This window comes from Coturnix japonica, chromosome 21 (genome assembly GCF_054131305.1).
Source record: "Coturnix japonica strain WE chromosome 21, WE-NBRP24, whole genome shotgun sequence".
Lineage (NCBI taxonomy): Eukaryota > Metazoa > Chordata > Aves > Galliformes > Phasianidae > Coturnix > Coturnix japonica.
This window is the reverse complement of record NC_140683.1, coordinates 7,590,562-7,606,799: the sequence shown is the minus strand read 5'-3', so window position 1 is coordinate 7,606,799 and position 16,238 is coordinate 7,590,562. Positions and strand designations below refer to the sequence as shown.

The 16,238-nt window shown below is 48.2% G+C and overlaps 1 protein-coding gene across 30 annotated transcripts in view; it reads right to left on the bottom strand.

Annotated features, from left to right (window-relative positions):
• DNM1 (dynamin 1) overlaps window positions 1-16,238 on the bottom strand; it is a 56,531-nt gene that overhangs the window by 19,513 nt on the left and 20,780 nt on the right. For 16 of the 30 annotated variants that reach the window (XR_014936294.1, XR_001558679.3, XR_001558678.3 and 13 more), the window contains exons 6-15: window positions 15,411-15,571; window positions 15,165-15,307; window positions 14,946-15,081; window positions 14,131-14,198; window positions 13,203-13,341; window positions 5,729-5,815; window positions 5,463-5,533; window positions 4,973-5,024; window positions 3,647-3,658; window positions 2,302-2,415 (exon numbers count right to left, since the gene is read on the bottom strand). Coding sequence is in view for 21 of the 30 variants with exons in the window: in XM_085521398.1 (XP_085377524.1) it covers window positions 2,302-2,415; window positions 3,647-3,658; window positions 4,973-5,024; window positions 5,463-5,533; window positions 5,729-5,815; window positions 13,203-13,341; window positions 14,131-14,198; window positions 14,946-15,081; window positions 15,165-15,307; window positions 15,411-15,571 (983 nt within the window). In the remaining 9 variants the exon portion in view is untranslated. Of the gene's footprint in view, window positions 1-2,301; window positions 2,416-3,646; window positions 3,659-4,972; window positions 5,025-5,462; window positions 5,534-5,728; window positions 5,816-9,934; window positions 10,074-13,202; window positions 13,342-14,130; window positions 14,199-14,945; window positions 15,082-15,164; window positions 15,308-15,410; window positions 15,572-16,238 lie in introns of all 30 variants that reach the window. The other 14 variants (XM_085521400.1, XM_015879119.3, XM_085521408.1 and 11 more) reach the window with 4 other exon arrangements.

Genomic DNA, 16,238 nt, shown 5'->3' with positions numbered 1-16,238 from the left:
AAACAGACACTAAGGATTTCACAGAAGATTCAAGCAGTGCTATTTGAATCAAGTCCCTGTTGCACGTCTGCTACAACACTTACTGAGCAGCCAGACAGCACGCTGCAGCACTGCTCCAGCTCTGGAGACTCTGGGGCTTCCCTGAGCAGAGAAATGATGCTCTATATTGCCAGCAGCCAGGGCAGGCTCCTCCCTGCCTCTCCTTCCCACGCTGGCCTGCAGCCCCCAGCCTGCAGGAGGTGCAGGTAACCCTGGGGGTCACTGGATCTGGGGGAGGCCAGCTGTCTGTGGGCATCTGCCTTCCTGAGAGGAGACAGGAAGAAAAACAGAGAGCTCAGGAGCGCGCACACACACACACAAATGCTTTGGCAGTATGGCAGAGTGGGGAGCCAACTTTCCACCCCCGCCTGGCCCCTCTCTCCTTCCCCTCCCATTCCCCAACACACTCCTTCAAGGCCCCTCCAAAGCATCAGCAGCCATCTCCCCGCTAACACGCAACGCTGGGCCCTTTAAGACATTTTAAGTTTCAATTCCTTTCTTCAGAGGCAGAGGAAAAACAAACCAGCTTTGCGGAAAGACTGGTATTTCACTAATGGGGTCCAGATGTCTCCATTCCTCAGACTCCAGTCCTGGCTCACAAAATAGGGCAGGGAGAGGCCACGTCCCCACTCCCCCCAGCTCCCTGCTAGCCAGACCTTCCCCCTGACCCCACCATACCATGTCACCCCTCGCCTTCCCAGTCCACCTCCCACAGCTCCTCCACCAGCAGGACAGAGCCAGTTCCCTCCTGGTTTCCTCCAGCCAGCAGAGCACAGGGGAACAGGGACCACAGGGCTGGGCAAAACCTCCCCCCTCCTCCCAGAGCTGAAGAAAGATCACTGTGTGCAGCCTCTAAAAGCACATGATGGTATTTTAGGAACCACAGAGGACATGAGTCCTCAATCTGTATGGGAGGAGAGATCCGGGATGGGCACACAGAGAGCACTGCAGCCAGCCCTGCAGGACTGAGGTTTGGGGTGGGATTTCCCATGCTTGGGGTGCTCTGAGCTGCCCCCAGAATACACCAACTCACAGTTCCACTCAGCTGTGGAGCCAGGTGGACGTTGCTTCACATCTCCCCCTCAGCCGGAGATCAAGGAGCTGAACCTGGGGAGGAATCAAAAGCATGCTTCCCCTTCCCCTCTGCTCCCACTCAGAGCACAAAGGCTCCTTTCTCAGGAGCTGCTCAGATCTCGTCAGCACTGGCTCTCCTGTGTTTATAAAGGGACCCAGGCTGGCAGGGAATTGCTTTAATTAGGCGGCCCTACATCTTACCATGGGGAAGGGAAACGGTTCAGACCTCCAGTTGCTACTGACCCCCAAGGCTGCACTCCCCCAGGAGGGGGAGAGGTCCAACCCCCATCCCATGCAACTGGAATCCATTAACAGTTTATGCTGCAGTCCTCCCTCCCACTCCCCAGGGGAAAAAACAAGGAGTTCTGGTCATCTCCACAATGCAGATGGAGCAGCTGGCTTTGATTAAACTTCTTGATGTTTATAACCACTCCATCAGCGTATGTAACCTGGAGGAAAGCAAAGCCTCCCCAAGCAGCTCTGAATATAAAGGTCAGGGGTCTCAAAGCAGAGATGCATTGATTTAGCAAAGACATTTAAATGCCTGATTCTTCAAGTATGAAATCGCTGCCTGCTCACGCACAGCAGTGCTAGCGCAGTCTCCATGCAGTAGGTGATATTTAGAGGCTGATTCATCACTGCATTTGTCATCATTTTCACCTGCTGAGAATGAAACGAACCCACTGATATAAACTAGAAAAGAACAAAGCTACAGCTCCCAGGCACATTACTACATGCCCCAAAACACCTGAGTGACAAAGAGAACCACAGCAAAGGACAGAGCAGTTTTGGGGATCAGGAGTCCTGATCACCTCAATGCATAACAGCAGCAAATGGGGCACTTCTCATCCCCCAGCACATTGACTGGGGCTGTCCCTTGGGATCACATCCTCACCAAAACCAACCAGTTAGTTTTCCTCTCTCCAAAGTAATAACCAGAGAACACAACAGTTATCTTGGATTTGCATGAGAAGAAACACACTTAATGATATTTTCACCTGGGACAATTCTGTCTGCTGACACCAGTTTCTACTGAAGTGGAAAGACATCAATACCATAGCACCACAACTCTGAAGGCCCAAGTGCATTTTATCCACAGTCAGAAGGAGGCAGAATCTGAGCTGCCCCTCAGCTGCAATACTCAGAGTCACAGCGTTTTCAAGTTGCAGAGTTGATGTAGCTACTCACCTCGTCGTCCTTATACCAGGAGAGGTTCTCTGCTGTCAGGACAAACCAGTACTCCTTGGAGCCACCCTTCATGATCCCGATGTTGTTGATGGTAAGCCAGCCCTTTCGGATGACCTATGAGGTTGGAAGCAGGAAGTGTTAACAAGGGTCCTGAAGGTTTTAGGTGACAGAGGATAAAGCAGAGGGTACCCCTACACACAGAATCACATGGAAAGGCAAGGAACACCGTGCTCTCTGCTGCTGCCAGAAGAGCCCCCCATTCAACTAGCCAGTGAAAACCTTAGCCTCAAAGGGGCTAGGAATAAAAAGGATGCAGGAAGGAACCTGGCAGTGCCTTATACACTCTGTCAAGAGGAAAGAGACACAGGAAGAACTGCATAGAGTGCCTTGTGAGAGGGCACAGCCTACAGAAGCATCAGGTCACAGCAACACACCCAGAAAAATACATGCCCAGAGAAAAACCAAGAGAGCAGCACACCTTTGGGCACACCACAGGTGGGGAGTGCTTCACCCAGCACAGGGGTGGGGGAAACAGTTCAAGAGAAAGAGATGGGCAAGCAACTCTGATATAACTGAGCTTTGTGACAAGGAGACATTAAGTATGTGAGAACAAAATGGTGCATCTGGAATTAGTACCCTGGACTTCAGCATACCCGTGGATTTGAGTAATCATATTAACAGAGTAATACAAGTTCCTATAGGTTCGCTTGTAGAGCAGCCAGGCAGTTACTCTCTATGGAACTCCAATTCATCATCTGCTGTTTTAGAGCCTTACACACCAATAAGCAAATGCAAGTATGCATCAGCTTAAAGGCATTAACTTCTGTGCCTTGTTGGACCCTTAACAGCCAGATACATCTGTGTGCAATGTGTGTTTACCTCAATGAACAGTTTGCTTGTTGAATGTGACCCAGCAATGAAAAAAAAAAAGCATGCAGCTGCACTGTATCAGCTGCACTGTGTGCACAGCCCACCACAGAGCTGTGCAATCCTTCAACCTGCATCTCTAAAGGTGAATGTGAGAGTACTGGATCTTCACCTCACTGCCGCTGTTAGAACTGGAGATGGTCCTATTCTCTCAACGGACGGGAGAGGGCAGTGAAACAGAACCCCTGGATGGCGGCTTTTCATCTCCACCCACTTGCAGATGTACCAGCAGCTCCAAGATTTTCCTTAGCACACTGCACCTTTATACCTCGTTTCTGCTTTACCTGGGCCTACTGCCAGCTGCACTCCTCTCCCCTTTCAGCAGCAGAGGAAATAATTTTCCTATACACTGTTCTCACCTTCCCAGATGCAACATTGATGTTCATTAGCACACCCTACTGAGCGGCCTTCTACTCACCAGGATCTCATCCTGCAAAGGGGAACCATAGCAACAGCAGCAGAGCAGAGAGCAGGAGAGGAGCAAAGAGAGGAGAAATTATTACTAGGAAAGCTGGAGCAGGAGAAGAGAGGCTCAAAAAATGAAAATAAATCGGAACCTGCTGCCAAAACTCATATCCCAGGCAAAAAGAAAAGCAATCCCCATCCCAAAACAAAGCCTGCCAAAAGGAAAAGCCCAGGGATTTCACAGGTTGGTGCAGAGCTCGCCCTCTGTGCTCTGGTACAGTCAGCTCTCCAGCAAGGTGCACTGCAGAGCATCAGGCTCGGTACAGCAGCACTCAGATCCCACAAAGCAGATGTTGGCCAGTCCATCCTGCCTGCCAGCAGCACTGAAACAGCCTGCATGTATGTGTGCAGGAAAAGGTGATCAAACACATTTGAAGGAAGTGGATATTAGGAGTGAAGGTTTTTTAAAAGACAACCAAATGAAAGCTTTTGTTTCTCCCTGTGATGCTACCTCTATAGCATCTTCTAGTCTAGAGAGCCTTGTCATTACCCCAGGCAAAAGTAGAAGTTGTCATTAGCTTCCCCACATGGAATCCCTACAGCTCCTGAAGGAATAAGTGGACTCCACTCCTCCCTTGTGCTTTCTCCCAGTGAGCACATTCTCACACAGCCAGTGCAGCTATAGCTATACATCACCCTGTCTCCCAGTGCAAAGGGCTGAAGTATTTCCACTGAAGGTTTCCACAAGAGAGAACATGAACTCTCTTGAAATACCTTTGCAGAAAGTAATGGCCACTGATGGGAAAGATAACTAGGATTCACAAGTCTGTCTTGTAGCAGACCTAGAAATAATTGGACTGGAAATGGAAGTTCAGCTTATTAAGTTGCTCTAATATGAACTCATCCACAGGACCCCAAGCTTTTGTATGCCCTGACGTCAGCAGAAGAGCTGGCACAGCTCGTGGAGGGGCTGAAAACTCAGGGAGGTATTCAACACTGATAGTGATTTCTGTCAGAAAATCAACACCAGCCAGCAGGCAGTGAGCTTACTTAGTACTGTACCCCTTCTGACTGTATGAGACTAGATGTTGATTATCAAATACCCATTTACCTCTAAGACACTTCCCCTCTGTTGTTGCTACACACTTGGCTCTTTACAACTGTACCGAGCCTCAAAATTCTCCTCCAGATGTAAACAGAACTTGGTAAGGATAAAAGAAAAACAAAAAGCCACAACTTAGTGAACTGCTGCATCCAGCCCAGCATTGTCCACCTGGTAGCATCCAGGTAACAAACATGTCCTTCTTGCAGCAGTGAAGGAGATGGAAACTTGGCCTACCTGGTTGCCAGCTGCCTTCTTCTTGCTCATCTGGCTGCTCCTCTGCTGAGCACTGCAAACAACAGTGGAGACATTCAAAACTCCTCATGCTCTTCTGGATCACCTGCAGTCTGCTCCCACCACACAGCTGTTACAGAGAGTTCACCACAGGCTTCCAAGCCTTAATAACCCAATCCATCTCCACCTGCTCACTCAGCCTTGATCTACTCCTCAATCCCACCTGAACCACATTTGGGCCACTAACCCTGCACAGCTTGACACAACCTTAATTCCCTAACTCACCCTTCTACTTCACAAGCAACCCTAATTATCCTCCCCAGACATGGGATATGGAGTCGTTGAAAAGGGAAGCAATACTGAGAGTCAAGCCATACTTCATGACCACAACATCTGCACCAGGGTCTCTGCAACCATTTACTGGAACAGCTACAGGACAAAGCCACAGGAAGCACATTAAGAGAAGAAAAGACAATAGGGTAATAGTGCTTACTTGGCAAAGCCAATGAAATCCTCATGGTTTGTGTTCATGTAAGCCAGCTCAATGTCTATTAGAAGCATAACCTGCCAAACAGAGGCACAGACAGAGCAAGACATTAGTGACTGATACCACTAGTAACCAGGAGCAGACAGAGCCTTGGGCACAGCTCATCCCATCAGCCCCGTGCTGCCAGTTGCCCATGGCTCAGAGCCCTCTAACCCAGGATGTCCCCCACCCCATGTCATCATCTTCCCTCTTACACGCTCCTGGTCACCCACCTGATCTTTGGTCCTGCCTTCCCTCTCACGGATGTGAGTTGTCACAATCCTCTCCATCTCCTCACGCAGATGAGGGTACTGGCTGAGCTGCAGGAGAGAGAAAACACGTGCACAAGGGAAAGGGAGGTATAAAGGCAGCGGGGGGCACAGCCCCCTGCACGTAGGCATGCACACATACACCCTGCAATCAGTTTGTTCTATTGTTTAAAGGGGAGTTCTGAAAAGCTGGACTTGCAGACAGATTTTCCAAGTTTCTGAAGGTCTGCTGAAGGCAAATTTAATTAATGGAATAAATCCTCCTCTCTCCTACAGCAACTTCTAAGTGAGACCTACACCAAAGCTACCATATCTGACTCTTTTCAGATGTGAACACACCAGTTCACATTTGTAGATACTTTTCTCATTAAGCAAATTAAAACAATTGTTTTGGGTGTTCAGCGTCTCATTGCCTACAGAGGTGAAAGGCCTGCTGCTACAAACAGCTAAATTCTATGGGATGTCTCCCCGGGGACAGAACTGGATCTCAGTGCCCATTTGCTGGGGTATTAAATGAAAGCACTTCTCCATCAGCATCTGCAAGTAGAGACAGAAGGTCTGGCAGACTGCAAGGAAGGCTGTGCTCTGCTCTGGGCATCCAGGTGCTGCTCTCCACCTTTGCTGGGCAGGACTCAGGTCTATAATCACATCATACCCACAACATTCTATTTCTTTCTACATTACTGAGAAGGGAATTAATTCCTGAGTACACTTTACTGACTGCATTTAGAGAGAAGCATCCAAAGACCACACATGAGAAACCCTCCACAATGAACACCCTTAAAGCACCCAGTACCTGCATTTCTAACAACCAGCCACAAAGTCTCAAAACCTTTCAGCACCCTTGCAAACCAAGTGAGCTGCAATAGCTTGGAATTGGATTTGAGAACTAGCTTTGAGAACTAGCTTTGAGACTGCCTATTGCCAAGCGTGGAGCTTGTTTTGAACACCAACAGCTCTGCAGAGGCAGGAAAAAAAAGCAAGAGGCAGCGTTAGTTCCCCAGCACCACTTTGTCTTGAAAGTGCAAACTGGGTGTTCTCCATGGTCTTTATGGTTCAGGCAGCTGGTTGCTTCATAGATACACACAAGCAAAGCTTCCTGTTTCCTTGGGGGAAAGGAGGGTTGGCAAAGGATAAATAGGAAAGTTATGTCAAACAGAAAAACAGGAAGTTGGAAAATCTCTAAGCAAGTCTCAGCTTTTTTGCTTCAAATAAAGAAAAAAAAAAATAGTCAAACAAAACACACATGGACCCTCTCCCTGCCACCCCCACCCCCCACCATTCCAAAGGCAGACAAAGAAAACACATTATGGTTTATTCAGAACCCAGGTCATCCAACAACATTAATGTGCAAAAAGAAATTGAGAGCCATTAGTCCCCATGCAGCAGCAGATTCTACTCCCAAGCATGCGTAGGAAAAGCAAAGGCAGGCAAAGAAAAGAGACACGGACAAGCCACGAGATATCACAGCCACCAGGGAACATGCAGTAGGGCATAGAGGGACAAGGAGTTATCAGCAGTATGAACAGCACCCAGAAATGCCATGACTCTGAAAGACAGGAGAGCAGGGACCCTTTGAGGGGCTAAGTCTGTCAGCCTGGGATCACATCACAGTTCAAGCAGGTTTTCAATTCTGTTTCAGCTGGATTTTCCTGTCCGATTAAATACAAACTCACAGCCCTCTTTGAAAACCATTTTGTCCCAATATTTCTTAGCTCCTCTCTCTGCACGTTCCAGCAGTCCATGCCAGCACACTGAAGATCGACCTTCAGGCCTTCCCTGCATCTGTAAGATGCTGCGGTGCAGTCTGGCACAGAAGTTCCTGCTTTTGGAACAACACTGGCTAGGGATGCTGCCCTCTCAAAACTAAGGCTCTGTGTGCTTGTACTGTACCAGCTTTCTTTTGATTTTGGAGCTGCTCTCCGTTTAGCCAACTAGAAGCAGCTCAGGATCAGATCAGGTAGAGAATGCCTGTTAATGGCAACCTGTGCTTCAGCCCTCAGCTCTAATAACCCACTGGCTGCAAATCTCTCTTCAGACAGGAAAGCTGTGCTTCCATCGCACTCAAGGAACAGATGGGTTTGCCTACGTTCGTTAGTACTCTCGTATTATTCCATCTATGCAGCCTTATTAACCACACACAAAGATTTCTTCACCGTCTGGGGTGAAACGAAATAATTGCGACAGCACACAAACAACAGCACACAATAGTTCAGAACAGCAACAAACCAAGGCTACAGGACCGCTCAGCTAATTCAAAAGGTGTTAGCCCAAGCTGCCTTCCTTCCACGAAGCCTTGCAGGGCTTGGTTCAAAGGTTTGGCCTTGACGTCTGAAAGGCAGCAGCAATCCACACCGCAGTGGGCTGAGTGTTACCTTACAATTAGCATCAGTCCTGAAGTAGCCTTTTCCAGATGCCTCCCCTAATAGGGCATGCTCTCATCCAGGTGAAGCAGCTAGGGCTATAACATGCAAGATAAACACTGCGAATCAGTTAATGCCCCTGGGCAGTTACTAGCCTTTGTGTGAAGCCATCAGAATGCACCTGACACTGATTGCTAACCACTAGGGTCTATGGCAGTTTCAGAGAACTAGCTTTCTACCCTCTTTCAGAGTGAGCAGTGGGCAAGATAGAGGCAAGACAGCCTTCTTACCAGATGTAGACATCTGTATTTACATATTAGCAAAGCCTTCCTTTTGTGTCATCCCCCCCCCCAATATTACTATCACTAGATATAGTAACTCAAGCAGTTATTTCTCTTAGAGTCACTCATCCCTAACATTCACCTCTCTGGCCTCTCAGGCTAAATTCCATCACAGCCCTTAGCATCCTACAACACTAATGATACGACCCAACAACACAGCTGGGATTCTACAGGTGGTGTTCTCATGATTCTTCTCCCTGCAGCACCTACAGGAGCCATCTTCTGTCAGATACAGATAATAGTGCCAAACAAATCAAAGCCTTCAAATAAAACCCATAAGGAAAACAGGCTGGAATGGAGCTGCTCTGCCTGGTCACAGCTGTTTGGCAACAGCAGCAGCCTTCAAGAAATACAGCGGGCAGAGCTCAGGGCACAAAGGTGTCTCCTTAATGGAGATGAGCTCCATATTCCTAAGCACAACCAGGCCTCATCAGCTTAGCTCCCGCACCAAAAGAGCTCATATCACTTATCTTCCCTTCCTTCCCAATTCGAGGCTGTATGGTTGGAGAGTCTGCAAGAAAAGGTCTGCAATTTTCAAGGCTTAAAATAACCAGCAAAACAGCCCTTGCAACTCAGTTCCCAGAATATGCTACTGCTGTGCCAGACATGTTTCTGGCCCCTCGCTCGTAAATTTCACACAAATTAATTGCCACATCTGTCCTGATTTTCAGGAGGCACGTGGTGCCCCCTCCTGGACAAAGCTGGCCTGGGAAGCAGACCCACTGCTGCCCCAGCCCTATGCAACCTGCACCTGACACCTATGGCAGCTCCAAACTGCCCCTTAAGGCCTCACCTCTAATGCTCTGCAGTGCAGAAGTGTCCACACTATCTCAACTGAGCACAGTCCATGGAGTGAGGTACCAGCAGGAGGAATGCTGTAATGGGAGCCATGCATGGAAAAGCTTTTCTCCACCAAGTCTCTTGGGTCAGTATCCTGTTTACTCTGTGCATCTCATGGAGATTCAAGCTTTAATCGACTGCTGCTTTGTACACAGTGCTCTGTAGGCAAGGTGAGGCCTAATGAAACTCATGCTGTGGGGGACATAAGTTCATTCCCTCTGGTTTCTTTCCCTTCTGCGTGGAATTATTAGGGAGGGGGTTCTAGCAAAAACAAGTAAGGAGTTCCAGATACGCAGGGACTGGCACAGTAAAGGGCTTGCTCCACACTGAGCTGAACACCACTGAAACACAGAGAGGAAAAGGGCACAGAACAGAGTAACCACCTGGGTCCCAGCCCACGTCTCAGCCAAAGAGCCCATCAGCTAAAGCCCACTGCTCCTGATCCACTGCTTCAAACCTGCACTGACGCCTGCAGATAGCTGCTCTCCTTCAGAGCATCTTCACACCCCTTCTCTCTCCCTGGGTTTGCCAATGGTCCCGTGTTGTGTGCAGAGAAACTGGCACAAATGTGTGCGGGAAGGGGGTGGGCATTGACCTTTCTTGGCATATTTTTTGTGTTTCTTTACCTTTTCGCTACACTTTCTGATGGTGGATGTGAGCTCACTCACTACCATATCCACACACTTCAGACTCGGCTCCTTCAACTTCTGCACCTGCTTTTTCACTATGGCTTCAAAAGCGAGGTCAGGCGTGAAGAGACCCGTTCTGCATGGCAGGGGCAGGGTGGGAGGAAGCAACGAGGAAGAAGAGAGCGAAGCAGAGAAAGAGCAGAGGAGGAAGGAAAGAGAAGGAAGGAAAAGGGAAAAGAGAGAAAACAAGGCAAAATGAGAAGTGAGATTTTGGTTCACTCCATTAGCTTACTGAACCAGGTGAGCATTGCTATGGGGCCTGTTCACTGCCAAGTATCAGGAGAGTCTACAGGCAAATGGATGTGTCAGAGGGAAGGAGGTGGAGCAGCTGGGCTGGTGAAATGGTGAGCTGTGAAGAGCAAGATGAACACATGGCAACCCCTGGGGATCAATGATCTCTTCCTGAAGAAAAGCTTATTCAGATTTTAAGGCATGGCTGCTTGCCACAATGAGCCACTGACTCTTTCCTACAGGCTCACCGTGCTTCATTTCCCCTCGTCTCAGGCATTCCCCTCTACCTCACATTGTGATTATCCCTTCCATGCTTTTCTTATTCCAGGCCAGCACCGGAGCTAAGCTAAGACTCAAAGGTTTGTCACTTGCATCTTGTGCTGGCAGGAGGACTGAATGGAATGGATATGTCTCAGATTCAGATACAACACTCCATTTACAGAGCACCTTTTGCCTTACTCGCCTTTGGGACAACCAATAACTCCTCAGAAAGACCAGATGTAGCCAATGCTTAGGAAATACAAACAAGCTACAGGGCATCCACAGCTGTACAAAGCATGTCCTGCACCAGCCAACCTGTGGCACCAGGCCCAGTGCAGGCTGAGCTTTATATGGAGGTATTCCATTCCTCTGAAGTGCTCTGTATCCTCAGGGGCTCCACTGTGGCAGAGCAGAAAGACCACAGAAACTGCAGTTACAAAAAGACAGGTTTATCTTGAAACTGTTACTAAGATGTTTTTCCAATGCATCTTTAACCTTTATAGCTCCTACCAGGGTGCTCCCTGTGACACAGTCTCAGCTGGTTTTAGCACAGCATAACAGAGCTCTGAGTGCTTTCAGGGGGATGAGGTGCCTTTGACACAGGAATGGGATCCTGCTATGCCAAAGGTGCAGTTCCTAGTCAAACCTGGGGTGCTTACAGCTGACAATTCAGAGCTGATTATAAACACTACTCCACTTAAAATCAGTTATGTACCTCTTTGTAGTCCTATAGATAACACCTGCAAAACCCCGAGCAGCACCACTCTATGATAATGCATTTCAACACCCTATAGGGCCAACAGTAATCTGCCCTTTAAGCAACAAAGAGGTTTAAAGTACACCACAGGACTCAGCTTCACCCCGCAGCCTCTCAAGGTGCCATAGCAGCTCATTTAGAGCAAAGCAAAGGTTCTCCTGGAGCTCCATTCACACCCTTAGACCTAGCAGCACTGCTAACCCAGCACTGTGTGCACTGCTCTGCAGGCCAGGCTCATGGGTCCTCACACAAACAAAAACCCACACAATCAAAAGAACATATCAGCGCCTTCACATACCTATGTACCACCTGAACAATGATATTGCTTCCCAAAACAGAAAGCTGTAACCATGACTACTAGCACACACAGCAACCAGCATTGCAGTCAGCCAAATTCTTAGCTGAAGATGCTGAAGTGGAACACTGACCCTCAGCCTTTGCCATTCCCCCTTCACATCCCTGTGGTCTCTTCATCTCCCACCCTGCTGTACCCAACACTGGATGACTGGAGGAACCTACTGCTGTCAGAACAGGTATTCCCTTCACTACTGGCATCATTAGTAAAGAGGAAACAAAGATGATGAAGAAAAGTGGGAAATGTATGAGAAGGGGCAAACACAGACAATGAGTGGGAGATTTTGAACAGTAACTGATGGATGAGGAACAAACCAAGAGAAGTTTCAGAGGGCACCAAAAAGGAGAGCCCTTCTGATCCAGTTAGCAGGCAACTCTGGATACTTGGCAGCCTGAGGGCCTGTGCTTACCTGTCACCAGGCTCTAATGGCAATTTTCTGGGTGCTCCCCACAGTCACACACCCCAAGAAAGAACAGCAGGACAGAAAAAGAAAGCTCCTCCAGCACACTAGAAACCTGAGCAAACTCCCTGCAATCTGCTTTGCTCTTCCAGGCTGTCCTGGGGGGGCAAAGAGCGTGTCTGCATGCCTAAGCCCTTCTACAGGGGCTCCGCATCTCTGCAAGTGATGGCATCTATCACTACTTGGGCACCTCACCCCACCCTTGCAGGGACAAGGTGGCTCCAGACATCCTGCAATGCCCATTTACCTGCACCTGAACAGCCCGTGGCGATTCCAGTCTCCAGTGCCCATGCTCCCATCCTAACTCGGGTGTTTTTTGACCAGCACCCAGCCCTGGCTGAAGCAGCAAGCCATGGCTGAGAGGAATGGCATGTATCTTCCAGTCTTGCTGCTTTTCAACCCCAGCCTCATAAACAAAAGCTTATGCATCCACAGAGCAGAATTAAGGCAGGCTCCTCCCCAAAGGTTCAATGAATACCAATATGAATCCCAAATGATGAAGCCTGGAGCTCCCTTGAAGAGCCCAAAGGTAGATTGGCTTTTCTAACTTAATCCTTCTCAGCCATGTGCTGCTCTTCCAGAACAGGATATGGACCAAGCCAACCAAAAACCAAGCCAAACACCACAGGAACACTTCCCTGTAACCACTGTACCCTCTGAAGTTCAGCCCCACACACCCAGCCAGGAGCACTCTGCCCTGATACTAAAGGCTCATTAGGGATTAACCCTCCTACTTCTAAGAGAGCAGAGAGAACAAAATTTAAATCCCAGTCTCCAGCTTGGAAAAGAAACTCAGTCTAAATTTAAGTCCAAAGTGGCCCCATAAGGAGAAATACCCACGGCTTAAGAAGGAATCAAGAGTCAAGCTAGAGACTGGAGGCACAGAGGGGGCATCCCCAGTATCCCTCTGCTCTAAAGCATTCCAAGGACCAGCCCACCTCCCATGTTTCACAGTGCTTCCCTTTCTGTTTGGCTTGTTGGCTGGATCGTCCCAGGCTGGTACTGCTCAGGTCTAGTCATGCTGAGGAGGTGGTTAGAAACACTGAGTGCCACTGCAGGCAAATCCCTGCCCCGGTCACAATGCTGTGCCGCAGCCAGAGAGAGGGGTGGAAGGTGCCAGCTCCATGCTGCCTCCGGTTACCTTCTTGGTGCACTGTCTAACGGTATTGATTAACTCCGAAATAACCATGTCCACGCATTTCAGGCAAGGCTCTTTAATCTTCTTCACCTGCTTTTTCACAATGGTCTCAAAGGCCATGTCGGGTGTGAAGAGACCGGTTCTAAACACCCAGGGTAGGGGACAAGACAAGGCAGGAAGGGGGGGGAGAAGGGGCAAGGAGAATGTCACGTTACACACGCATCTCAGTGTAGGCACCACCACCACTGAAACCCCGCACACAGGGCTGGGAGCATCACAACCCTCAGACCAGTCCTGGAATCCAGAATAAAAAGGGATGCTTGGCACCTCCCCAGAGGCACATGTAAGGGTAAAATGGATCCCAGTTGGACAACAGGCACCAGTCTCTGGTCACCTTCCCAGGAACGGCACCACTCAGTGACCCCGGACTGTGCTTTCTGGCAGTTAACCTTCACTTAGTGGGGATGAAACTGTATTTGCTGACTGTGCCCTAGGACTCAACCCCTGGGGCTGCTGGAATCCTGGTGATGGGAACCCTAAAGCTCCCTCTGATCTCCAGGGAAGGTGCTCAGGATCAGCAGCTGTTTTGAATGTTGGTAAAAATGGAAGCATAATGTGAAAACCAACGTTTAAAACTCAATTAAGTAGCAGTACAGGCCTGCATCCCTCAGTCCTTTCTTATGTAGAAACAAGGAGGGAGAAAACTAGTAACCACAGCTGCATTACCTTTTAGGCTTCAGCAGTTTTCATATGGGAACAGAAAGCAGCTACTTCATCCCTACTCCCAGATTCAAACCACCAGGGTGTCCAAGGAAGTCCTCTCCCTTATGGCTGACCTACCGTACCTCTGAAGTCTTCAACTCCATTGGGAAGGTCTAGAGGTATTTACAAGACTACGCAGCCAGTGGTCTGCCTAGTGCATGATACGTGCCTGATACCATGGATGTTCTTGATGGCGTAGCTGATCTCCCGTCTCAGCTCCTTCTCATCAAACTCCATCTGCACCAAGAGAGAGTTTTTATCAGAAACAGGCTGATGTTTGCACAACCCCAGCACACCTAACAGCACGCTCTACACAATAGGAGGTCCCATGCCAGTATTATGTGACAGGTGAATGTTAGCCTAGATGTCGGATGTAGAGTCCAGCCATAAAGCTTGTATTGCCAAAGCAGACATCCTGGACAAAAATGAACAGATAAGAATAGCTAAGGGCTTGCATTTACAGGTGCCAACCCTCCCAGCAGCTCCCAAGGAGCTACTTAAAGCAATAAGATTGAAGCACTAGATTGCTTTCCAAAACAAACTGCTTTGTCTCCTGAGGCTTAATGTGAGGTCTTGGCAGCTGTCTGCCAGAAAACACCTCCAAGAGATTTAAAATTCACATACAGAATTACATCATCTAATACAAGGCAGGCTCTTGTATTACACTAACAAGGAATTGTCATATTTAAATGAAAAAGGAAACAGCAAAATGCAGAAGATAGAGAAGAATGTTTTGGTTCTTAATGTTTTCAAACAGGCAATAGAAAGCAAAAGAAATATTAACCAGGGGGGAAAAAAAAAAAAGCAAAGTTATCTCACAAGGACAGGAATTAAGAGAGGAGAGTATTATGGGAAGGTTCCAACAACAGGAAGTAAAAATAAGGTGACAGCATCAAATGTTAAAAGGGAAAATAGATGGTGAAACATGTAAAAAGTAACAAGAAAACAGGTAGGAAAAGGTGAAAGCATACAGAGAAACAGTACCTTCACCAGCTCAAAGGGGAAACGTTCATGGAAGATGCGGTTAATCCTGGCTCCTCCTGACAACTCATAGGTATCAATTTGGTCTCCAGAGCCTTCAATGCGTTTCTCAAAGTCCACAGCAAACTGCTGGACCATCCTAAATGAAGACAGAAAGCAGGAAGTAGCAGACATAGCCAGGCAGGCTTTTCCAGGGAGGGACACGCAGTGAAGGGCACTCACTGAAGCAGAGCTTTGGTCTTGCGAGCTGGGTCGTCAGGGCGAAAGTTCTTATACTCCTCCACCTCCTTCTCAATGGAGAGCAGCTGGCTCTGCAGCTTGTTGCGCAGCCCTGGCAGGGTGTCACGGATGTGGTTGGTCAATTGCTGTGCAGGAAGAAGGTTTAGGATGAAATTGGGAGAAATTTGCTATGACGCTATCCCAGAATAAAGGGCACAGTGGGCAGCAGTTCTCAATTGGTGGTGGTACCTGGTTCAATACTTTCTGCAGGTAGGGGGTTCCCATACGATCAGCCATGTGTCTGTAGGCTGGGTGGGAGAGAAAGAACTTTCTCTCTGCAGCCAGAGCTGCCTGAATGTCCTTCTTGCCATCAATGTCCTTCTGACTTCTATTGACTACACCAATGTAACCTGCAGGGATGGCATTAAAGATCAGGCAGTTACAAGGATGAAAATGTAAGTGGGGCTCAGGTTGAGAAGGAAACTACCCAGGAAACAACACTGCAAATGGGAAATCTTAAGGACAACACATCTGGGACCAAGCAGAAGAGTTTAAAACTGGAATTCCCTGGTATACAGGACAGAAATGCCACTATGCAACTGAGAATTAGCTTTTTGATCACTGCTCCCCCAGTCACTAAGAACACCCTATTTCCATTCAGGACTTCTCTGTTCATGTCCTTAGGACAGGTATTCCACTATGGTTATGTACAGCACATAGCACAGCACAGGAAATGTGATTTCACCTGAAGCACTACAGTAATCCCATCAAATAAGAGACTTGGGGTGCGGGGGGAGAATAGTACAGGAATCCCATTTTTGCAGCTTGCCTATTAAATATAATGAAGAAAGTAAAGATAAGAGCACGGGGTTATGCTCCTTCTAGCACTACCTATCAAGATACAAATACCTAAAAATTACTTTTCCTTAAGCATGACTCATGCCCATTCCCCAGCTTCTCAATTCTGACTTGGAACAGAGCTGGCTTAAGAACACACCATAACAGATGTTCCAGGAACCCTGAAGAAAAGGAATGAGGCAAAGATACCAAATATAGGGAAAATGAAGGAAGATCATG